This window comes from Octopus sinensis, linkage group LG2 (genome assembly GCF_006345805.1).
Source record: "Octopus sinensis linkage group LG2, ASM634580v1, whole genome shotgun sequence".
NCBI classification, from domain to species: Eukaryota; Metazoa; Mollusca; class Cephalopoda; order Octopoda; family Octopodidae; genus Octopus; species Octopus sinensis.
The window spans coordinates 194,494,911-194,521,682 of record NC_042998.1 but is presented as its reverse complement, the minus strand read 5'-3'; the positions used below and the strand labels follow the sequence as shown (position 1 = coordinate 194,521,682).

General features: G+C 38.2%; 1 protein-coding gene across 3 annotated transcripts in view; it reads left to right on the top strand.

Moving 5' to 3' along the window:
- Positions 1–25,566, top strand: part of LOC115232429 (coiled-coil domain-containing protein 181) — a 50,338-nt gene extending 24,772 nt beyond the window's left edge. For all 3 annotated transcript variants that reach the window (XM_036500618.1, XM_036500617.1, XM_029802300.2), the window contains 6 exons: positions 1,694–1,754; positions 7,221–7,545; positions 13,848–13,994; positions 15,780–16,312; positions 20,905–21,065; positions 25,210–25,566. In XM_036500618.1, the coding sequence (XP_036356511.1) occupies positions 1,694–1,754; positions 7,221–7,545; positions 13,848–13,994; positions 15,780–16,312; positions 20,905–21,065; positions 25,210–25,390 (1,408 nt within the window). In that variant the 3' untranslated portion in view covers positions 25,391–25,566. The remainder of the gene's footprint in view (positions 1–1,693; positions 1,755–7,220; positions 7,546–13,847; positions 13,995–15,779; positions 16,313–20,904; positions 21,066–25,209) is intronic.
- The last annotated feature ends 1,206 nt before the right edge of the window (positions 25,567–26,772 follow it).

The following is a 26,772-nucleotide window of genomic DNA, read 5'->3' as shown; positions in this document are numbered from 1 at the left end:
ATGGTGTTAACCATACGACAAGTGGGGTGATTACAAATAGGAAAAAAGCAACAATTGTACCGATATTTTAACCCATTCTTGTTGCTTTTTTCCTATATATATATATATATATATATATATAAAGTTAATCCAAACATGAGAACAGAAAGAGAAAACACAACAACGCGAGGATGTGGAATAAGTATAGAGTTATTGGACGCTCACAGGAAAGAAGGAGGGTTTAACATTTTGAGCGGAGCTCTTTGTCAGAAACATAGAAAAAGGAAAGATCCAAGGAAGGGAAGACGGAGGAAAAAAATCCTCAACGATACACATGTGATCACATATTGAATATATATATATAAATTAACAGAACGAGATAAAAAATCCAAGGCTGTAAATAGTTTTCAGAACATTTTTAAAGAAAAAGTTTTACAGCTGTTTCTGGGATACTTTATATATCCCTTCATCAAAGACGGTGCAAGAAAATGTTTGAGTATTAATTATTGTAGAGAAGATATGAAATACAGAAGGAAGTAAGAGAATGAAAGTGGAAGTGAGATACATAAAGAGATTGTATTTGCAGTTCCATTATTCAAGTAGAATGGTGTAGTATATAAGTGGTGGAGAAGTTTCTTGTACCTGGTGTATGAGTTCCAATGGTAGTTATATGTGGTCATTCCAAGCCTTGTAAACAGTGTTACTCGATCAATGGGAATTTTAGTGTGAATTAAAATTTGGGAATGTGTTGGTAATATTAATGGATAGATAGAGGGAGGAGAGATATGTATGATTAGAAAGAAGAGATAGGTCAAATCAAAAACAGGAAGAGAAAATGGGAGGAAAAAAGAGTAAATGAAAAAGGGAAGGAAACAAAAAAAAGAAACTAGCTGACTGAATACCTTCTCTTTCCCAAGACCCTCTCTTATTATCACTTTAGTTGTGACATATGAGTTAGGCCGAGCACAAAACATTTTCCTTGCCCTTCTTTTCTAGACTGCAGTTTTTGCCTACATTTTACTTAGAAAAGATTGACTAAGATAGATATTTAAGTTAAAGATAAATTTCATTGATCTTACCAGACTGTCTTACCTGTCTTTTCCTGTCTTACCTTTGAAAATATAGTTCTGTGCCACTGACAATATTACACATTACATAATAATAATTATGTATAATATGTTAACATCACATGCAGCAATAACTCTGTACTCTTCATTAAATATATGGTTCTGTACTCCATGTTAATGCTATTTTCTACATATATGGTTTTATACTATATGTCAACAAAACATAGTTTCCTACTACATATTAAAACTACACACTATTACATCTTAACTCAATAACATCTTTATCCTGGTTTAACATTTTAATCATTCTGTTGTGTCTGGGTAGAGTCATTTTCTTTTTGTGCCTTATTATGTAACACACTCACCAGTAAAATTTCCACTTTTTACCTTATTTTTATTTTCCTAAAATTTTCATTGCGTCTTGCAACCTGTTCAATAGTTTTGAGTCAAAACAATTGAAAAGGTTGCAATAAAAACAAGAAAAAACGTGGAAATTTTACCGGTGAGTTTGTTACATAATAAGGCACAAAAAGAAAATGACTCTCCCTAGACACAACAGAATATGCTTCAACACACAAACTCATATAAAGAATCTTGCAAACCAAATCTAAAAACGAAATATTTTAATCATTGTTTCCCAATTACAGTAATGAGAACAATAATGAAAATGCCAAATCACTGACTCAAGATCAGAGAGACTCAACTCAAGTAAGTTTTATTAATTCAAAATCTCCAATAAAAACTTGAAACTATCTTCCCTGGTACCTTAACATACACCAATATGCTCCCTAGACATTCAGCTCCACTATTCTCTTACATTCATCAGCATCATTTAACGTCTGTTGTCCATACTGGCATAAGTTGGATGGTTTGACTAGAGCTGGCAAGCTGGGGAACTGCACCAGACTCCAGTCCAATTTGGCATGGTTTCTACAGCTGGATGCCCTTCTTAACGTCAACCATTTTACAGGGTGTGCTGGGTGCTTTTACGTGGCACTGCATGGGAACTTTTACCAGACACCACACAGGAGCTTTTACATGAAACATACAGACACTTTTACATGATACTGCACAGGTGCTTTTGTTTGTCACCACACAGGTGCATTTATATGACACTGCACGAGTACTTTTATGAGGCACCACCCTGAGTGTTGTAAACCACCTGGAGGATTGGTCCTAACACTTCTGCTGCAGAGTATAGGTTTTCTTGAGTACCACAAGGCACCAGGTATCTCGGTCCTTTATCATCTCACCTAAAAGGTTCAGCTTCCTGAGGTTGTTCTTCAGTACTTCATCCCATGTCTTCCTGGTCTCCCACTTCCATGTGTTCCATCTACTTTGATAGATTAGCACTTTTTATGGAGCCGTCGGCATCTATCCTCATCACATGATCAAACCAGCACAGTCTTCTTTCTTGCACACAGCAACCAATTTCTCTTATGCCTAAATTCTCTCTCGGAATACTAGCACTCTGTCAAACATGTACACTTACATTACACATCCAGTGGAGTATGCTAGCTTCATTCCTTTCTAACCTTCACATGTCCTCTGCACTCGGGTCCCACATCTTTCTACCATGTAGAATTGCTGTCTGTATACACGCATCATACAATCTTCTTTTCACTTGAAGAGAGAAACCTTTCATGGCCAACAGATGTAACAGCTCTTTGAATTTCCTCCCCACTATTCTTATAGAACTTTAATGAAGTTCTATAGTTCATAATGTAAGAAAATCTGTTTTCACATTGGATCTGTTTTGACCCCTAAATACCATTGTTTTCTCTTGGACCAATTTCTACTCTTAAATAATCTCTTTTGCTAGGATTCTTCTGCCAACAAAGTAATCCTACTTTCCTCATTGCAACTTTGCACTGGATAAAAGTTTTCCAGGTAAGCCTGCTAGATATTTGAAGTACTCCAGACCTGTCAGATGTACAGACAGCGAGTTAGACAGTGAATTGGTGAAGTCATTAAAACATAGAAAAAAATAACTTGCATTATTTGTTCCAGCTCTCTGTACCCTCAGTTCAAATTCTGTGACAGACATCTCTGCCTTTCATCCTTTCAGAGTTGGTTAAATAAAGCATCAGTCCAGAATTGATGGAATTATTAGAGCATCAGAAGAGATGCTTTGTGAGTTTGTTCTAGTTCTTTGTGATCTAAATTCTTGGGTTGTAGATTTAACCTGTCTCTTGGCTTAATACTCCCATCTGCTCCTTGGGTTCCTATAGTGGAGTTCACTCCCTGGCAAATATTTGGTTCAAGTCTCCAGTTTGAAGATAACTTCTTTTCTACCTCCTGTCGGTCTTGGAGTCTTTGATAAAAAAATTAAAGAATTACAGATGCTGCTCTTTACTTTGTTCTTACTGCTTTAACCAGGAAGAGAAGAGCAGTAAGAACAAAGTAAAGATGAAAAAGACACACACACTGACTAATAACAAATATACCACACAACTTTGCAATGATATGTACATAAATCCAGTCATATCCAAAAGAGAAGCCCTCTGGAGCAATATCTGTATACATATATATATATATATATCGTTTATATTATAATTGATGAGCATAAGTATTGTTGGATCCAAGTTTCCAACATGTCAGTCACTGATTCACTGCATTTCTGACAGCGTGAATGACAAGAGAGTGTCTGTAACTTGCTGCAGAACAAATATCACAAGGGGCTTCATTTGTAAAACTCTGATTTTTACTTTTTCTTCTTCATCTCCACACTATAACAGTGACCAAAGGTACACACACACACACACACACACACACACACACACACACACACACACACACACACACACACACACACACACATATGCACGTACACTCCCCACACATATACACATATGCACACACACACATGCATGCACACCCCACACATATGCACACACACACATGCACGCACACCCCGCACATACACGCATGCATGCACACACACACACATGTACATATTATATATCATCATCATCATCATCATCATTGCCTGTTTTGGCATAGATTCTACAGCAGGATGCCCTTCTTAACACCAACCACTTTACAGAGTGTACTGGGTGCTTTTTATATGAAATCAGCACAGGTGCTTTTTATATGGCACCAGCACAGCTGTTTTCTATGTGGAACCAGCACAGTGGAGTTGACAAGTAGCTTGCAAGACAGAGACCTCTCAGCTAAGAGAGTGAATGGAACTGAGGGAAACGACTGTGAGCTAGGTGAGAGTTTGGATTATAACAGAAGAACGGAAGTAGTTGTCTTGTTATTGAGGAGATACTTGGCCATCTCTGTAGGACAAGGAAGAAGAGGAAGGTGAGAGAGAGAGAGTTAGAAAGAGATAGAGAGAGACAGTTAGAATGGAGGAGAAATTTATTATGCTGGAAATGTATCTGATTCTACTCACATGGAACAGTGGTGGGGGGGAGGAGAGTATAAGTAGTACAGAGAGGATTGAAAAAGATGTTCCATAAGAGTGTGAGGGGGAGATATTTAGAGACGGGGGGGGGGGGACATGACTGTAACAAGTGAGGTTGAGAGAAATTGGAGTGGCTGGGAAGTGGGGTATGGTAGATATGTGAAGGTGTGGAGAGTGTTCTGATAGGCACGTGAGGGAGGAGGGGAGGGGAGGGGCCTGCAGCAGGTTGTGACGGCATTGGGAAGATGGATTGTGCAAAGGTTTTGACGCAGGACATATTTTGTGTGTGGGGGAGCATGTCCTTTGAGGACCATAAAGGACATGCCACTATGTATGGACAATCATGATTTTACTTAGCTGACATGACTTCTTAAGCAAAGCAAATCACCAGAAGTCTCAGTTCCTCGTAATCTCTTCTGTGAAGCTCAACATCTGAAGATCATTTCTCACTATTTCGTCCCATACCTATTTCTTTATTACCCTCAAGGGGCTAAACACAGAGGGGACAAACAAGGACAGACATAGGTACTAAGTCGATTATATCAATCCCCAGTGCGTAACTGGTACTTAATTTATCGACCCTGAAAGGATGATAGGCAAAGTCGACCTAGGAGGAATTTGAACTCACAACGTTACGACAGACGACATACCACGAAGCATTTCACCCGGCGTGCTAACGTTTCTGCCAGATCGCCGCCTTTCGTCCCATACCATCTTGGGTCTACCCCTTCCACAGGTCCCCTTCACAATTAGAGACCAGCACTTCTATATGTAGCTGTCCTCATCCATATGCATCACATAACCATACCAGTGCAGTCTTCTCTCTTGCAATCAACATCTGATGTCTCTTATCCCCATTTTCCTCTTAAATCCTTTACACTGTCATCACATGCACACTGACACAACCTATCCAGCTTCTTTTCTTTCAAGCCTTCACATGTCTTCTGTAGTCAGAGCCCCATGTTTCACTGCTATGTAGCATAGTTGTCTGTACACATGCATCATACAGTCCGTCTTTCACTCTGCGGGGAGGGCCTTTGTTACCAACAAAGATAGTAGCTCTCTGAACTTTGCTCAACCATTCAACCAGATCAAGATTGAAACCTGGTGCAGCCATCTGGTTTTTCCAACCCTCAGTCATTCATCCAACCCATGCTAGCATGGAAAGCGGACGTGAAACGATGATGATGATGATGATGATTCTTACTCTAGCAACTATGCTTTCAGAGTATCCTCCTCCACTGCTAACTTAATCGTCTAGGTAACAGAAGCCATCTACTACTTCTAAGGACCCCCACCCCCTCAAACATTTGTGTCAATTGGTTCTAACTCATCTATGGAATATATTTGATAGAATTCTCCTTCATGCTCAACAGAATATTCAAATTCCTGCAGTACTTCTGCAGGTGTGAATATCCTATACCTTTGCCTTTTTCTCCAGAAATACTTAGCTGCAGTGAGCTTTGCTACATGATAAAAAAAAAGTCAGAAAAACTTAAGCTGTGTGGTAGGTAACTTGTTTACCAACCACATAGTTCTGGGTTCAGTCCCACTGCGTGTCATCTTGGGCAAGTGTCTTTTACTATAGCCTCGGGCCGACCAATGCCTTGTGAGTGGATTTGGTAGACGGAAACTGAAAGAAGCCCGTCGTATATATGTATATATATATATATGTATATGTCTGTGTGCCTGTATGTTTGTGTTTGTCCCCCTAGCATTGCTTGACAACCGATGCTGGTGTGTTTATGTCCCCGTCACTTAGCAGTTCAGCAAAAGAGACCGATAGAATAAGTACTGGGCTTACAAAGAATAAGTCCCGGGGTCGAGTTGCTCGATTAAAGGCAGTGCTCCAGCATGGCCGCAGTCAAATAACTGAAACAAGTAAAAGAGTATCTCCAAGCATACATTTGTAAACAAACTAATAATCGAACTTTATTCTGATTGGCTGATTTATTCTTTGTTTGACCTAGGTTTTACAGGGAGCTTCCCCATTCCCACTATATCAGTAATTTGGCAGGGTCAATTCCAAAATTCCCAGTATATCAAGAATACAGCTTTACAGGATTAAGAATACAATAGGAAAGATCATCATCATCCTAGATTAATATTGATTTTACCATTGCTTGTATGATGTATTACACAAATCTATAAAAGGTTTCTTTATTTTATCAGCCCTGGAAGAATGAAAGGCCAAGTTGACTTTGGTGGGATTTGAACCCAGAATGTAAAGTGTTAGAATACACAAAGTATTTTCCAATGATCTAATGATTCTACCAACCTGCTACTTTAACTCCCCACTTAACAACTTTTTGAAATTTTTGTGCAGGGCTGGCAATTCTGAGGAGAGAGGAGTCACCTATATTGATCCCAGTGCTTAACACATATTTATTTTATTGATCCTGATAGGTTAAATGGTAAAGTTAACCTTGGTAGCATCTGAATGCGGAATGTTAAATCAGAAGAAATGTTGCTAAGCATTTTGTCTGGCATGCTAGCTATTCTGTCAGCTCACCAGTTTAACTCCCTACTTAATAATGGTTTCAATTTTGGCATAAGGCCCGCAGTTTTGAAGGAGGGATAAGTCGCTTAACTGGTACTTAATTTATATGCCCCTAAAGGATAAAAGGCAAAGTCAACCTCCCTACTTAATAATGACAAAACAGATGGCAATCTTCAGCAGCATCAGATTGTACCCAAACAGCTAAAAAGTCAGTCAATGCCATCTTTCATTTGGAATTGTTTCACCATTTTCAATTTTACAGGATCATACCTATCTTTCTCCTGATGAAGAAATACACGAAGAAATTGGAAGGAATTCACCACAAGCACCAAAAAGATACACCAACAAAGAATTTAAACCCAAAACTCCAGTCCCTTCAATTTCAGTTGTTCCTCCTTCAGATGAAGACTCCCTTGCTAAGCAGGGAAAGGAAATTGTTGACATGAAAGAGACAGAAGTAATGTCAGGCAATGCAGACCAAGAGATAAGAAAAGCAGAGACTAATGCCAGAAATATATCCCAGAGTGCTGAAGCATGTAGTGATATGGAGGAAAATGATTCTGTCATTGAAGAAACTGTCGGCCCAGGTATGACATCTTTACTATTTTATCTACCTTTAACAGAAAGCAAAAATGGATATATAATCAAAGTATTCTAGGTGTGAGAAGTAAATGTTACAAATTTATTTATTGTACTTATTATTTCATCATCATCATCATCATTGTTTAACGTCCGTTTTCCGCGCTAGCACGGGTTGGACGGTTTCGACCGGGGTCTGGGGAGCCAGGGGCTGCCCCAGGCTCCAGTCTGGTCTGGCAGTGTTTCTACAGCTGGATGCCCTTCCTAACGCCAACCACTCCGCGAGTGTAGTGGGTGCTTTTTACGTGCCACCTGCACAGGTACAATAAATTATGTTGTGTCTAAGGAGGGTCATCATCATCATTTAACATCTGTTTTCCATGTTGGCATGGGTTGACAGCTTGCTATGAGCTGACAAGGCCATGGTCATGCCAGGTTTCATAGTCTGTTTTGGCTTGATTTCCACAGCTGGATGCCCTTCCTAACACCAACCAGTTTACAGAATGTACTGGATGATTTTTATGTGACACCAGCACCAGTGCTTTCTACATGGCACCAGCAATTAAAATAAACACATGCACTGGCTCAATAACACTTCTTTAATTTACCAATTAATTATCCAATGGTTTGTTTATTGTGTTGATTGAACAATCAGTCGATTGTTAGTCTCCTCTGCCAGAGCCCTTTCGTAGCTACTCTCAACATCATCAATGACATACTCTCACACTTCAAGGTCTACTTTAAGTCTGTCTGAGAATTGGTCTTATGGATGTAAGCATATAGCTAGTCCATAATGCTAAAAAGAAAACACTTTTATTAGACTGAATCTGCCAATGGGATTATATAAGTAATATTAATGAACTATGTATAATAATAATAATAATAATAATAATAATAAAATATCTAAGACAGAAACAATTAGGAGTGTGAGGTATAGGATTACAGAACCTAGGCAGTCATCAGAGGGTAACAACTTCAGCAATATGTAAAAAATAGTTAGGGCATAAGGTATGGATATTATGGACTGGGATTCTATATATCAATGGATAAAAAGTATTTTTACAAATAACAGAATGTCTAACTGTTACTAAAGTGGGACCAAGTTATGGTTATCCATGGGTATAGAATTATTCAGTTGCATTGATCTAGGTTAAAAAGTTTATTAGTAAAGGTATAATAATTAAGTTTTAGATTAGGAATAGTTAGCATATAGGAACAATTTATATTTAAGGCGCTGGCATCTTATAATCAATTCACCACATTGATTAACAGTATTTGATTAATTTTCTTAATACCAAACACCTCAGATACACAGAGTCCACACCAACCACTGTCACCTTTATGTGGTTGTGCATTACATATGATAGACCAAGCAGTTTTATATTTAATGTTATTAACAGTGGGAGAATGTATAAATTTAGCTAGAGATGTACTCTCTTTACTCTTTTACTTGTTTCAGTCATTTGACTGCGGCCATGCTGGAGCACCGCCTTTAATCGAGCAACTTGACCCCGGGACTTATTCTTTTGTAAGCCCAGTACTTATTCTATCGGTCTCTTTTGCCAAACCGCTAAGTAACGGGGACGTAAACACACCAGCATCAGTTGTCAAGCAATGCTAGGGGGACAAACACAGACACACAAACATACACGCACATATATATATATACATATATACAACAGGCTTCTTTCAGTTTCCGTCTACCAAATCCACTCACAAGGCATTGGTCGGCCCGGGGCTATAGCAGAAGACACTTGCCCAAGGTGCCATACAGTGGGACTGAACCCAGAACCATGTGGTTGGTTAGCAAGCTACTTACCACACAGCCACTCCTGTACCCATTAACCTTTTCTTTATATCTAAAAGTAGATTTGTGATTATTCCAGTGAAGTTTAAATGAGGAACGGGATGCACCAGTATAAACATATTCTTTACCAAGAGCAGTGATAGAGCACTTATACACTATATTTTTCTTAATGCACTGGTTATTAGTTGGACATGATGATTTATTACAGTGATTACATAGAGTAAGGTGAGTCTGATTATTGGTAGGTATGATTATTAGTGCTTCAGCTCCATTATCATTAACAGTTCTGTTATTGGAATTGGGTTCATCAATATGTTGATTATTCGCAGTAGACGTTGTATTTCAGTTATTTAGATAGCTACGAGTGATAGTGTTAGATGGACAGTCAGTGGTTGTAGTATAATTTGCTCAGTCTAATTTACTACATTTCATTTCACCTTGCTTTGAAGTATGCTGTGTTTTTTTAACATGATACATTTTTAAAGGGATTTCTCTTAGTTGAAATACAGTTGCTTGCTACAGTAGCATTTACTGTACACACACACATTAAGTATATGATAATGATAATGTGTGTATGTGTGTATATATATATATATATATATATATATATATATATATATACATACAACCCATGCTAGCATATACGTCCAACCCATGCTAGCATGGAAAACGGACGCTAAATGATGATGGCTCCTTTGCAGGTGGCACATAAAAGACACCACTTGAGCGTGGCCATTGCCAGTACTGCCTGACTGGCCCTTGTGCTGGTGGCATGTAAAAGCACCCACTACACTCTCAGAGTGGTTGGCATTAGGAAGGGCATCCAGCTGTATAAACTCTGCCAGATGAGGTTGGAGCCTGGTGCAGCCATCTGGTTCGCCAGTCCTCAGTCAAATTGTCCAACCCATGTGAGCATGGAAAGCAGACGTTAAATGATGATGATGATGATATATATATATATATATATATTGTTGAACAATACAAATTAGATGATACTTAGATACTTTTTTTCGAATGCAGAATTGTCATTAGAACTTCAGAAATATGAGGTAGATTACTCTTACAAAAGCGGAAAAATTTGTCAACAATCACCATGGGATTCAAACCCATATCCCTCAAAGGCTCCAGCTGAGTTCTTTACCATTAAGCTAAACTGCCCACTGACAAATTTATCCATGATTTTAGATGCTAAATAGCTAAATATACAACTACATATATAAATATAAACAAATTAACATTTATAAATATAAACAAACATAAATTTGTCAATGGGCAGTTTAGCTTAATGGTAAAGCACTCAGCTGAAGTCTTTGAATGATATAAGTTTGAGTTCTATAGCAGTAGTCTGTTGACAAATTTTTCCACTTTGTAAAGGTAATCTACCTAGTATTGCTGCTGTTCTAACGGCAATTCTGCATTTGAAAAAATATCATCTAATTTGTATTGTTCAATATGCATTTCAATGCTTATAAAAAAATGTTAGTTTGTTTATATTTATACACGTAGTTCAATACACATTTCAATGCTTCCTAAAAAAAATATTAGTTTGTTTATATTTATACATGTAGTTATATATATATAAGTGAAGGCGCAATGGCCCAGTTGTTATGGCTGCGGACTCACGGTTGTAGGATCGCGGCTTTGATTCCCAGACCGGGCATTGTGAGTGTTTATTGAGTGAAAACACCTAAAGCTCCACCAGGTTCCAGCAGGGGGTGGTGGCAATCCCTGCTGTACTCTTTCGCCACAACTTTCTCTCACTCTTTCTTCTGTTGGCCTGCTCGCTTAGCCAGCGAGGTGGTGTCGTTTGAAGGCTAAAACAATGCGAAGCGCATTGTGACCAGCGATGTGTAGCAACATCTGATAGCCTGGTCGGTCACGGTGATATATATATATACTACACTCTCAGAGTGGTTGGCGTTAGGAAGGGCATCCAGCTGTAGAAACTTTGCCAGATGAGATTGGAGTCTGGTGCAGCCATCTGGTTTGCCAGACCTCAGTCAAATCGTCCAACCCATGCTAGCATGGAAAGCGGACGTTAAACGATGATGATGATGATGGTGGGAAAGGATCTTCAGATGCTGGCCTCACTGAGGAAATGACAAGTGACTGAGAGATGCGGCATATCAAACTAAGTAAAATCACTGTCTTCCCCACATGCAGACTTCTCCTTTCAGGTGGTGTGCCACATGAAAAGCATCCATGCAAGCACTGCATAAATGCACCCATGCCAGTGGCCAGCACCCTCTGTTAAAGGGTTGGCGCTGGGAAGGGCATCCAGCTGTAGAAACCACGCCACAACAGACAATTGGGGTCTGGACAGCTCCCTGCTAGCCAGTTCCATGTCAAACCGACCAACCAATGTCAGCATGGAAAGCTGATATTAAACAATGGTGGTGGTGATGATGATGATGACGATATATATTTCTTGGTGGATATTGATACATATTGATATATAACTAGCAGTATCGCCCGGCATTGCTCGGGTTTGTAAGGGAAATAACTATATAAGCATTTTTAGAGATGTAAAGTATAATAGCCATCTCAATATGGCTAACCACAAAGGGGGGGGGGTGTTACTGTAGCTTTTTACGTTCTGAGATTTAATAATACATTTTTAGAGAGTTACTTCCCTTATATATGCCAAAAATGCATTAAAAATGGGAAAAATTGATGGTAAATATTTTTAAAAATTGTAGACTCATCGTAGACGTGCGCTAATACCCAGAAGGGCTCGATATGAATCACGACTATAAGATACCCGCTTTTGGTTAAACTGCACCGCAAAATGTGGGAGTAGTTAGGAATCTAAATCGTAGGAGACAGACAGCACACAACCTCACTTTTATACATAAAGATATTACATAAAAATTCTCAATTATTTAAACCATTTAAGAATAAAAGAAACAAACCGTTTCATATCTTCAGTACCCAAGCAACATGAGGTACCACAGCTTGTGTGTGTGTAAATAGCCAACAACTGATGAAGGGTCGTTCTTTATGATGTTTGTCTTGTTTTCCATTTGTGTCTTTTGTTGTTCGAAAAATAGTTCATGTTCCATCTACTCGTACTTCGGATTTTTTTTTTGTACACATTTCGTGACGTACTGTGCCCACATATGCATATATATATATATATATATATGTATGTATAGATGTAGTATGTACATATACGTATGTATATATGCACATATATATATATATATATATATATATATATATATATATATATATATATATATATATATGTATAGATGTAAGTATGTACATTGCTAAACCCTTATTGCTTAGTATTACTTAAATTTTCCTCGAATGAGGCTTTTACATGCCGAAGACTACTTGGTGTAATTGATAATTTTCCAAATTAATTAATTTCACCCTTCATTATTACGGATAACCATATTTTATCTCAGTAGATGACCACAGCATCTTGTTTTGGCTACACGCGGGTGGGAAGGGGCTGTTGACACAATCGTTTCATTCACAATTGAATTCGGTGATACCAGTTGAGGATTCTAGCTCGCTCGATCTGAGTGGAGTTGGTGCCTTCTGGTATCTCAAATTCAATATATAATCATTTATGATTATAGTATTCTACGCTGAAGAGAAAAGAAGTTTCGGTAGGATAGAATATTTATTATTTAATATTTATATTTAGTTCTTATGCTTTCCTTAAAACTTGATTCGAAACGTACGTCCGTGGATAACTAAAAAAATGTATGATAGATTGCAGTCAAATTCTTCTCTCTTACCTGTTTGTGTCTGCCTTCCAAATGCTGTTTTACTGAGATCTCCCTTTTAGTAGAAGAAAAGCTCTAACCTTTGACTGCTATTTCTAAATTCGGTATGTGGTAAGCAACTCGTTGCTAAACCCTTATTGCTTAGTATATATATATATATATATATATATATATATATGTATGGATGTAAGTATGTATATATACGTATGTATATATGCATATATATATATATATATGTATAGATGTAAGTATGTACATATACGTATGTATATATGCACATATATATATATATATATATGTATAGATGTAAGTATGTATATATACGTATGTATATATGCATATATATATATTATTTATATCATTATATGATTGAATGCCACACATCCTCTTCCAGGTAAGTTTTATCTTAATAATTCTGATACGCACTCTATACGATCTTTTTACTCTTTTGTTTTTCTCTCTTCCTCTCTCTTATTCTTTTACCTCCTCTTCTCCCACTATTCTATCCTATTTCTCTGTCACACTCGCTCCCTCTTTCCTCCTCCTTTGCTCACGTGACCATCAGCCATCTTTCTTTCTTCTCCTAACTTGTGTTTCTTTCTTTGTCTCCGCTGTATCTGGAACGAGGAAGACATGTTCTTGTCTGTCTCCTGTCCAAGCTTGATTTATATGTTCACCACCATAACCACGTTTAGGCTTATATATATATATATACATAAGTGCATGTATATGTTTGTATACATATTTACTTGTGTATTTATAGTGAACTCCAGCTCTTCCAACAACAACCTAAAAGATGACCCACAACAACGTTATGCAGAACTTGTTTCACAAAACCCTATTCAGCCCAAAAATGTGGTTTTCCCAGAGAATTTAGAGCCATGCAAGGATAATATGTCTGATAGTAATGGTTTGTATTTTCTTTTCTTATCTCATTACATTTTATTGGTTATAGGTGCAGAATTAAAGTTTAATTCCTTTAGAGGAGTTCATTCTAATGCAACTATCTACACCATACCCCTAGTTCCCTTCTCACTTTTGTTTTGACTCCTACTAACAATAATTAGCTAACCAACCACATGGTTCCGGGTTCAGTCCCACTGCGTGACATCTTGGGCAAGTGTCTTCTGCTATAGCTCCGGGCCGACCAATGCCTTGTGAGTGGATTTGGTAGATGGAAACTGAAAGAAGCCTGTCGTATATATATATATATATATATATATATATATATATATATATGTGCATGTGTGTGTGTTTGTGTGTATGTGTTTGTCCCCCTAGCATTGCTTGACAACCGACGCTGGTGTGTTTACGTCCCCATCACTTAGCGATTCAGCAAAAGAGACCGATAGAATAAGTACTGGGCTTACAAAGAATAAGTCCCGGGGTCAATTTGCTCGCCTAAAGGCGATGCTCCAGCATGGCCGCAGTCAAATGACTGAAACAAGTAAAAGAGTAAAAGAGTAAAGAGTAAGACTTGATTTTACAAATCAAGTCTATTGTGATATTTGTTCTGTCCTGAATTATATATATACTCCCTTATCATTCTTGCCACCACAAATGCAGTGAGTCAGTGATTGGCATGTTGGAAAACTGTAACCAATGACAATGTTGTTCAATGATTGCCATATAAAACAATTAAAATAATTTATAAATAAATACTGGCACCAATATATAAACCATCCAACCTTATGTTATCATCATTTCACATCCACTTTTCCACACTTGCATGGATTAAGTGGAATTTGTTGAGTTAGATTTTCCACAGCTGGATGCCTTTCTTGTTAACCATCCTCACCTGTTTCCAAGTAAGTTAATACATCTTCATAGCGAGAGATATTTTTCATGGAAGACTAAAAGCAAACAACATCACTTCTATGATGGTGTAGCAGAAGTGATTTATACTGTTATTATGTGTGAGATATTTTCGTTGTGAGTCGTTTAGGCTTAAATACCAAGATATCAGCTCCACAGGCCTTTTCATTCTAGCAGATCACATGACCATGTGATTAGCCAAACTTGTTGTTTGTATTGGTCAGTTTCCAGCCATCCAATTGTATTCATTTTTGCTTATGCTGGAAATTAATCACCAGCTCTGGGAGCCTCCTGATCTCTATAAGAACAGCAGTTCTCGACTGCGCTAGGTCTTTGCCACATGCCACTGGCCCCACGCAACTCGTCTCTGACACCAGCCAGTCTCCGGTTTCATCTCCACTAGATGCCTGCCTACATTGTTGCCGTATGAACACCACACAACCAACAGACCAACGGCTGCCTCTACACACACCCGAACAGTTTGTCAACTTTGTCTTCAAGATCAACAGTCCAGCTTGACCAAAAAGTCTCTCACACATCTTGGTTGTAACTTGTTATATTTATTTTCTTTCATGCATGGCAATCATTGTATTTTATAATGGTAATACTCATTTACTACCATCATGTGATGTCAAGACATGGTTACACACAAACTCTCTCTCATACATGCATATATACAATAGGCTTCTTCCAGTTTCTATCTTACCAAATTCACTCACATTGCTTTGGTTGGCCTGGGAGTTTATTAGAAGAAACTTGCCTAAGATGTCACACAATGGGATTAAACCTAAGATTACATGGTCGGAAAGCAAGCTATCTCGATCATACCTAATATGTCTATATTAAAAATGTATTATAGTTTTTTTGTCTTATTATTTAGATCTTAAGGAACCTACAAAATGGGATTCCAATGACAAACAAGAGGAAAGGCTGGAAAATGACTATGATATGGTCATTGAACGAGATGGCCATTTTGATCTGGTTACTCCAGATGATATGAATGCATTGGTAAACAGAATGAAAAGACTGCCAGCCGATAGTCCAAGAAAACAGAAATCTACTAAAGACCAACGACAACAGCTAGAACCACAAAGTCACCGTCCTCTGACAGCTAATTTGAATATTGAATTCCAGAGGAATTACCTTCAAAACCGTCCATTTTCAACTTGTGGTTCCTACAATTCTCCATATGCTTTAACTGCTGAGCAAAAGGAAGCTGTTCAGAAGCAGCTGCGTTTAGCCAAAGAAAAGATGAGAAAGGCTGTGAAAGAAGAGAAGGCAAGGGAAGAGGAAAAGCGGAAAATAAATAAGATCGCTTTTGAATGTTGGCTGAATCAAACCAAAGAGAGAGAAATGGCAGTTAAGAAACAGTGGAAACTTCAGGAAGAAATGGAAAGGAATAAGAGGGAAGAGGTAAACTGTTGTGTTCATGTGATTATATATATATGTATGTATATATATATATATATAATTTCAACAATATTAAGGAATGGCCCTGATAGGCCGTTCGACTCACCAGAAAGAGCAGCCAAACTCAAACCGCTAAATAGTAGTAATTCAGAAATCAAAGGAAAATCAAAAACATTTACCCTAATCATCCTTGGACAATCATCCAAGGATGATTAGGGTATATGTTTTTGATTTTCCTTTGATTTCTGAATTACTACTATTTAGCGGTTTGAGTTTGGCTGCTCTTTCTGGTGAGTCGAACGGCCTATCAGGGCCATTCCTTAATATTGTTGAAATTATATATATATAGTCTGTGACTATTTTCTCTTTCTCACTGGGCCGCTGGTGGCGAAAAAAATTTCTATTGAATTTTTTGCTACCCTTATATTGATTAATATATATATATATATATATATATATATATATATTCATAAGTAAACATTGAAGTGTCGAGTGAGTTGAAATATTTTTTGAAATGAAGAAAATCTCAAATGCAGGAGAATAGGTGTGAAAACAGCTTTACAAAATCAGGTAAAATACCCTTACAGATGGAAAAAGTTTAATTCTCTGTAGAAGCTTTTGGTTACCTTTTTTTCCATCTATAGGGGTATTTTACCTGATTTTCTAAAGCTGTTCTCACAGCTATTCTTTCTGTGCTCAAGATTTGATTCATTTTTGCGTGTGTGTGTGTGTGTGTACATGCTGTTCACGTAAAAAGCACCCACTACACTCACGGAGTGGTTGGCGTTAGGAAGGGCATCCAGCTGTAGAAACATTGCCCGATAAGACTGGAGCCTGGTGCAGCCTTCTGGCTTCCCAGATCCCCGGTCGAACCGTCCAACCCATGCTAACATGGAGAACGGACGTTAAATGATGATGATGATGATGATGTTACTGTATTTATTTTGAGATGCTCTATGTTTCTCTCAATTATTTTAGATATAACAAAGAATTTAGTAAAATAACTTAGTTATCATTAATCTAGTGTTAGGAACACAAATTGTGACTAAGGATTGGTGGAAGATTTTAATTAAAAACTTATGAAAACAAGACATTTTACCACAGAGCAAGAGCCGGTTTTGGCCGGGTTAGTAACAAAAGGGTTAAGGTCAGGTTACTGTATTGTTTTTAGGGAGAGGATACTATATTTTCCTTTGATATATGTAGTATATGTGCCTTTGTGCTGTTGAAGGAAGCAGAATTGACATGACATCACTAGAATATGTTTCTGAGGTTCATGAAATCAGTGCAGATTTTGAATGAGACGTCTAGTTGCATTTGGTTGATGTTGGGTTGACATCACAGCCCTTTCCTTCCAGCTTGTCTCACCCCAACGTTTAGGAAAGAGTGGAATGATATCATCTGCATAAGAATGGACATTGCTGGAAGTGACACCAAGTAGGCCTTTGATATACAAGAAGTGTGGTGAACAAACCAAACTCTGTGGTAGACCTGTACATGTGGAAGGGAAGCACTCCGTCGGTTACGACGATGAGGGTTCCGGTTGATCCAATCAATGGAACAGCCTGCTCGTGAAATTAACGTGTAAGTGGCTGAGCACTCCACAGACACGTGTAACCCTTAACGTAGTTCTCGGGGATATTCAGCGTGACACAGAGAGTGACAAGGCCGGCTCTTTGAAATACAGGTACAACAGAAACAGGAAGTAAGAGTGAGAGAAAGTTGTGGTGAAAGAGTACAGCAGGAATCACCACCATCCCTGCCGGAGCCTCGTGGAGCTTTAGGTGTTTTCGCTCAATAAACACTCACAACGCCCGGTCTGGGAATCGAAACCGCGATCCTACTACTGCGAGTCCGCTGCCCAACCACTGGGCCATTGCGCCTCTATACTACATTGCGCCTCCATACCTGTACATACTACAATAGTGGAGCCACCAAGCAAACTGATGTGTATATATGTGTGTGACTTTATGATGTGTCTGTGAAAGTAGGCTAGACAAAATAGTTAGAACTTTTATTTCCTAATACTGAGGGCTGATTCCACATCTTGGCGTCTTCTACACTGGCCATAAGTTGAACCCAACCTTATGACTGAAATTTTGTAAATGGAAATTGTGTGAAAGCCCAAGAAACCTATAAAAGAAGGCAACCTTGTCATATTGATTCTGCCTGAGGTTTACATTAAAAGTATGAGTCTGTAGAATACTCTACCACCTAGAATTTAATACCATTTGTAAGTATTCATTATCAAAATTATCTGAAACTAGCAGTATCGCCTGGCATTGCTCGGGTTTGTTTTGACCCTTTAGAATTGGAATTTTTGAAAAGTAAAAATTTTGCATTATGTAGATTGTTATTCTCTTGAAGTGATCATTTTTTCTGGTTGAAATACACCGAAAAATGGCGACACAGCAGTAAAAAAAATCGTAAAATATAAGGATTTTCATAGAAAAAAAGCACCTTTTTGATGTAAATAATTTTTGGTGCTAACATGGTCCAATTTGAATTTTTTCTTCTACGGAAAGAAGAGCAAGCCTTCTTCTATCATACATCAATTTTGGTCAACTTGTGCCGCAGGGTCTCAGGGGAGATAGTGTTAGTTGAAGGCTACCAAACCTGCAATACACAGACAACTTCAGCTTTATATAGAGAGAGATAAGGAATATACTTTCTATGTTAAATATGGAATATAGAAGAATATCTAATGCAGTCTGTATGTACTTTTAAAAAGACAGGGTGGTCACAGCTAGAATGCTATTGATCGAAGGTTGGATAACTCAGGACTGATATGGTGCTGAAGATCAATAATCACAGCAACCAATTAGAAAGCCAATACATGTTGCTAGATCTCCTAGAAATAGCAGTCAAATAGTAATTCTGGTTTGAGAAAAAATATCTCTTTACATCCTTTTATGTTCTCTGTTCACAGCTCAGAGGAGTGAGTACCAATAAAATATGTACCAGTTGCTATTTTGCCCTATGTCAGCCCTGATAAAACAGACTTATGATCAAAAACTTTCCATCTGTGACTACATTATTCAATGTCTACTTTTGTAGAATGGTAGATTGGGGTTTGAGGAAAATTTGGCTGGTCTCTTTACAAGGTCAAGTGATCTTGTAGAATCATTTTTGTTGGCTTAATATATACCCCTTCATTACAAATTTGTGATCTTTACAATTTTAAATCATTTGCATCAACACTAGAAAGCAATAAAATTATAATTTGCTGGACTTTTAACCTTATTATTAGAGGTGATTAAAATATTGGTTTCAAATTTTGGCACAAGGCCAGCAACTTTGGGGGAGGGTTAAGTCAATTACATCGACCCCAGTGTTCAACTGCTTCTTATTTTATTGACCCTGAAAGGATGAAAGGCAAAGTTGGTCCTATGGAATTTAAACTCAGATCGTAAATACAAACAAAACGCTGCTAAGCACTTTTTCCAGCATGCTAACAATTCTACCAGCTTGCTGCCAAAGTAATTAAAATATTGAAAAGTCTTTCATTTCTAAAGATGAGTTAACATCTTTAAAAGAAATTATAACCTTTGATTAACTCAGTTCAGACATTTAGACATTTAATCAACTACTGGTACACATTGGAAAACAAGGTTTCAAATTTCTACATGTGAAGCCATTGCAAGTTGTGTGTTGGTTATAGACAAAATACAGTTCTGGTGATTAGAAATTAAATACTGACTTCTTGATTGGATATCTGGTGATTTTGCTGACACAGTTACCAGTCTAGCTTCACAGTTCTACTCCCTAATGAACAAATACTTCTGAAAAGAACCTAATTTTCACAAGTTATTGTACAAAAAAAGTGAGAAGGAGGGGGGGGGAGAAAGAGAGAAGAAAACAAACTGAAATTATAAAATAACAAAATCAGAAACACTAGATCCATATTCATGAAATATTTTCATGTAATAGATAACTCTGAGCACCTTTTCAAACTCCAGCTGTCTAACACCCGTGGACATGTTTACAAAGTCAGAAAACAGCACAGCTCCCATGACTTCAGGAAACATTTTTTCACGCTGAGAGTTGCTGAAGCATGGAACAAACTGCCAGCATCAGTTGTTAGTTGTCGGAGCACTGCATCCTTCAAAACTTCCATGCTTTCTGAGATTCACCAACACTACACCTGATTTTCTCCCCCCATACACACGCAAGCATGTATCTGACTCATGCATTGTTCACTTTCCAGACATTTGTACATTACTGCACATGCTTTATATGCACTGTCTGACAAGTTGTGGTGCACCTGAGCACTGTATACAATAATTTCATTATTATTTTTTATTATTTTTATATGAATCACAGAAGATAAAATAGCAAGCCTCCTAAGTAAATCTCACTGAGATTACATTTAAGAGCAGAATAAAGCATGTCACCTCCTTCAAATGTAGATGTTATTTACCTTATATGCCTTAGTTACCATTACCATATAAACAGTATTGTAGATTGTGCACAGTGCTGTAAGCAGAACTGACATAATATTGGTTGTAATAAAATTGTTTTAATCTTTTGTCATTGATATGTTTGGTATCAATCCTCTAAGAAGAATTGCGTTATTTTCACATTTTGAATTGCAGGAAGAGAGAATGAGAAAAGAAACTGATATTCACCGGATTTGGGTGCAGAAAAAACACAAACAACTTAAGCAAGAACGATTACTTCGGAAACGGCAACAACAAGAGATGGACAGTGTCAAGAAAGATCGAAGTCCAGAAGAAATTGAAAATGCTTATCAAAAGTAAGACGCAATATAAATGTGGAAAATTTGTTTGGTGCTGATAACTGGCATTTGCAAAATTTCCATTCCTTTGCATGTTTATATATTTATGACAATGCATTAAGGTTGTGGAACAGTGTTAAGCTATATCATCGTTCATCGTTTAGCGTCCGCTTTCCATGCTAGCATGGGTTGGACGGTTCAACTGGAGTCTGGGAAGCCAGAAGGCTGCACCAGGCCCAGTCTGATCTGGCAATGTTTATACGGCTGGATGCCCTTCCTAACGCCAACCACTCCATGAGTTTAGTGGGTGCTTTTTACATGCCAGACGGGGCTGGCAACGGCCACGAACGGATGGTGCTTTTTACGTGCCACCAGCACGACTATATTACATCAATAACTACAGATCATGACTTTTAATAGGGTAACTGACAACTGAAAGGACAGCAGATTGTATTTTTTCACTGACACTATATAATATTCAAAGCAAAACATCTAATTCTCAATATACCAATCTAGCAAGCCATCAGTAAGAACCACAGTGTGCAGTAGCTGTCCAGTGGCTGTTCTGTGTACCTGACAATATAGCACTAGGTACTGGATAAAACAGTATCAATTGACCAAATAACTGTATACCCTACTAATACAGTACTGTATCCTGATGAGACAGTACTGTTGTATGCCAATAATAGAATACTATGTAACCTGATGATGCAGTATCATGTACCCTGATAACACAGTATTATGAACCTTGATGATACAATACTATGTACCCTGTGAGTGTTGGCAACGAGTATAGCAAAGAATTCAGAGTACAAGTAGGGATTCACCAATGGTCAATCCTCAACTCCTCTTGTTCATCATAGTCCAGCAATAACAGAATTTAAGACAGGCTGCCCTTGGGAGCTACTCTATGCTGATGACCTTGTTTTTGTAGCTGAATCACTACAAGAACTAGAGAAGAAGTTCCAAATGTGGAAGCAAAAAACCAAAGTCTTAGTAAGTAAGAAAGCAAACAAATCACAAATCCCTTCAAGTAGTTGGCCCTGCTTGATCTGTGGAAAAAGCACAGGTAGAAACTCCATAAGATGTACCTGGTATAAGCTATGAATACATAAGAAGTGCAACAATATCAGAGGAAGATTATATCTTGAATACATAAGAAGTGCAACAATATCAGAGGAAGATTACTTGTTTCAGTCGTTTTGACTGTGGCCATGCTGGAGCACCACCTTTAGTCGAGCAAATTGACCCTAGGACTTATTCTTTGTAAGCCCAGTACTTATTCTATCGGTCTCTTTTGCCGAACCGCTAAGTGACAGGGACGTAAACACATCAGCATCGGTTGTCAAGCAATGCTAGGGGGACAAACACAGACACACAAACACACACAGGCATATATACATATATACGACAGGCTTCTTTCAGTTTCCGTCTACCAAATCCACTGGCATTGGTCAGCCCGGGGCTATAGCAGAAGACACTTGCCCAAGATGCCACGCAGTGGGACTGAACCCGGAACCATGTGGTTGTTAGCAAGCTACTTACCACACAGCCACTCCTGCTGTGATATATATTTGATATATATATATATATATATATCAAATAACATACAAGATACAGTTTGATTTATAGAAAAATATTTGAAATTATTTCCACTTCTAGAGAGAGTAAGTCAACTGCTTGGTGTCCTTTGGTACCAATACTAAATGACGAGGGGAGATAACCTCAAGAATCACAGATTCTCTAAAATTGGCGTTATTAAGGAGAAGACAATCTTCTCTTTGCTCTCTTGTCTAAAGACAGCTGTGGACATATATTCCTGCCTCAATAAGCATGTTCAGCACAGCAATTGCCCTACCTTATGTTCAGCAGAAGAGACACTTAGACATATACAGAAAAGAGTAGAATATATTTAAAGCTTAAACAATTTGCATAAATTATATGAAAATAAGCTAAGAGATATAATTCAGAGTGGCTAGTGGCATGTGCTAGAACAACAAAGAAGAATATAGTAAATAATATACAAGATAAATTCTTTATTGAAATTATCTTTGCTTCCAGAGAGGGTAGATTAATCATTTGATGGCGGTTGTTGCTAACTCTAAATGATAAGGGGAGATAATCTCATGAATCAAAAATTCTCGAAAACTGACAGTCTGGTTGCTTAAAGACTAGAAGGCAGATGTGGACACCCCTCTGCTTTTACAGGCAGCAGTAGCACGTGTGTACGCACACACACACACACATACGCACACATATATGAACATGACAAATGAGATTAGTTTAAATTTTGGATATTTTCATTTTTCTAAAATATGTAAAATCCAAGTTAATAAAAGATTCAGTCGTTTCCATACATGGATCTTTCTGGATTTTATGTGCTGACACCAATGCTTTTACTCCCATTTCAGACTTTATATCTTGTATAATCGCGAAATAATTTTGAAGAAAATATTTTTATCTAGATTATCTAGATTTTCCAACCCATGCTAGCATGGAAAGCGGACGTTAAATGATGATGATGATATATCTCTGATGGAGACTTGTTAGATTTTGAGACAGCCAAAGAGCATTCATGTAGTCACTCATCTGATTAGAAATAGCAGCCAGACCTCTCTCATATCACTTCATGTAAGGAAATTTGGGATAAAACTATCTTAAATACACTGCTTGAAAATACGATGGAATGATTTTGATCATGGGTCTGCAGAATTATAACTTCCTTCTCGAGCCACGCCTGGCTCATCAGGGCCGGTTTCCTTGGCGTTTTGGTTCCCCACCTGGACGGGACACCGGTCCGTCGCAGGTGAGCTGCAAGATGCGGGAGGAAAGAGTGAGAGAAAGTTGTGGCGAAAGAGTCAGCAGAGGTTCGCCATTATCTTCTGCTGGAGCCGCGTAGAGCTTAGGTGTTTCGCTCATAAACACACACATCGCCCAGTCTGAGATTTGAATCCACGATCCCTCGACCACAAGTCCGCTGCTCTAACAACTAGGCCATGTGCCTCCACAGAGTTATGACTGACCTAAGGTCACATGATAAGAACACTGATACCATTACCACCAATTCAAAAAGTGGCTTCTTGACAATCACTTGACTAAACGGAAATGGCAACCAAATATCCATCAAATCACACATGCACATACAACAATGCAGTCTTATACTTATCGTTGAGAAATTCATGGTTGGAACATTTTCAGTCAGCGGTATAACTGAAAGCTGAACAACAACAACAACTAGTTACTGCTCTTGCAAACAAATATATATTCTTCAGTTATTTATATAAGGTGGTACAGACAAATTAACTTCTAAGAAGGAAGTATATCTTTTAGCTTTTACTTATTTCAGTCATTGAACTATGGCCATGCTAGGTTTTTGTCAAACAAATCACACCTCAGTACTTATTTGTTTAAGTTTGATACTTATTCTATCAGTCTCTTTTTGCCAAACTGCCAAGTTATGGGGATCTAAACAAACACTGACACAAACACACACACACACATGCATGTGTGTGTACATATGTGTATATATATGTAATCTTCTATTTGTTTCAGTCATTTGACTGTGGCCATACTGGAGCACCATCTTGAAGGATTTTAGTTGAACAAATTGACTTTGGGACTTACTTTTTAAAGCCTAGTACTTATTCTGTCAGTCTCTTTTACTGAACTGCTAAGTCACAAGTATGTAAATACACCAACACCAGTTGTCAAGCAGTGATGGGGGGGGGGTGCAGACCCATATACACACACACACACACACACACACAAACAATGGACTTCTTTCAGTTTCTGTCTACCAAATCCACTCACAAGGCTTTGGTCAGCCCAAGGTTATAGTACAAGATACTTGCCCAAGGTGCCACACAGTGGGACTGAAGCTAGAATCATGTGGTTGGGAAGCAAGCTTCTTACCACACAGCCATGACAGACTTCCACACTGTTTCTGTCAACCATTTCACCAAGTCATTGGTTGGATTAGGGTTATATCAGAAGATCTTTGCCCAGGGTGTCATACAGTGGGGCTGAACCCAAAACCAAGTAGTTCCCAAGCAAGCTTCTTAACCACACAGTCATACCTGTAGAATTACTTAACACCTATCCCCTACTCTGTTATTCCATTGTCTTTCTTCTTTACCACGAGATGTCTTTTATTATTATTCAGGTGGCTGGAAAGCAAATATCTTGAGAAAAAGAAACAGAAATGCTTAAAAAAACAGAAAAATTGGTTTCATCAGCGTTTGTTACATCGTTCCAGATTGATTAAGAACATGACATGGAATCTCTGCCTAAATAATTCTTTTCGGTATAAAGAGCCAAGAAATGCAGTTTCAAAACTGAAATGAGCTGAACTGAGTTGAATGGAGTTGAGTTGAACTGAGCTGAATTGAATTGAGTCATCTAAAAAAATCTATAACATTCTTTAAATTCAATTTTTCATTATTTTCAAGGCAGTATTAGAAATAGATTTTTATTTCCATATACATTTTAAAAATTAAATAAACCCAATTATTTGAATACATTTGATTGTGTAGTCATTTTTTTTTCTTAAAATTCTTTATTATCTTTCTGCAAGTTACCATGGGTAACTTTGGCAGAATTCACACTATCGCAAGCATCCAGACCACCAGACCAGGATCCCAGCAGAGTGTTATCAAAATCTCCCAACACTGTCTTCACTTTTGTAAGTCTCTACCGAAAGTAATACTAAATTCACTGGATAATTCTCTTTTTTCTTTTTAAATATCCATAAATTCTGTGTTCAGTTTTATTTAATTTTTTTTTACATGACTTAGAGAGAGAAAGGTGGACACAAACATACATACACAAACACATATGAGTGTCTATATATTATCATCATCATCGTTGTCATCTTCATCATCATCATAGGGTGACCTGCTATGCTTGAGGAGACCTATTGAGTCATGTACATCAACACCAAAATAAAAATCAAATGGAAATTGTAGTTGTGATACCCATGCCGGTGGCACGTAAAAAGCACCAACCGATTGTGGTCATTGCCAGCCTCCTCTGGCACCTGTGCCAGTGGCACGTAAAAAGCACCATCCAAATGTGGCCGATGCCAGCGCCGCCTTGACTGGCATGTAAAAAGCACCAACTGATCATGGCTGTTGCCAGCCTCCTCTGGCCCCTGTGCTGGTGGCACGTAAAAAGCACCCACTACACTCACGGAGTGGTTGGCGTTTGGAAGGGCATCCAGCTGTAGAAACACTGCCAGATCAGACTGGAGCCTGGTGCAGCCTCCTGGCTTCCCAGACCCTGGTCGAACCGTCCAACCCATGCTAGCATGGAAAACAGACATTAACCAATGATGATGATTCCATGCTGGCATGGGTTGGAGAGTTTGACAAGGATCCAATGAGTCCAAGAACTACATTGTGCTCTATTGTTGACTTTAGCATGGTTTTCTGTGGTTGGATGCCCTTTGTAATACCCAACCACATTACAGTGTATACCAGGTGCCTTTTATTTTTATGCCACCAGCACTATTGAAGCCATCATGTAGCTTGCAAGCCTACAAAGCCTGAAAAGACGGGATGTTGTGTCCTTGTGGTAGATGAGGTTTAAGGTATGAGAGAAGAGGTTGAGGTAGAGCTGGTTCTCATGGGGGAGCTACATGGTTGATAATATTTAAGAGAGAGTAAGTGAGAATGAATAGATGGTACCTCCAAAAAGATAGATAGTGGTGATGAAGTGTTCAGGTGGC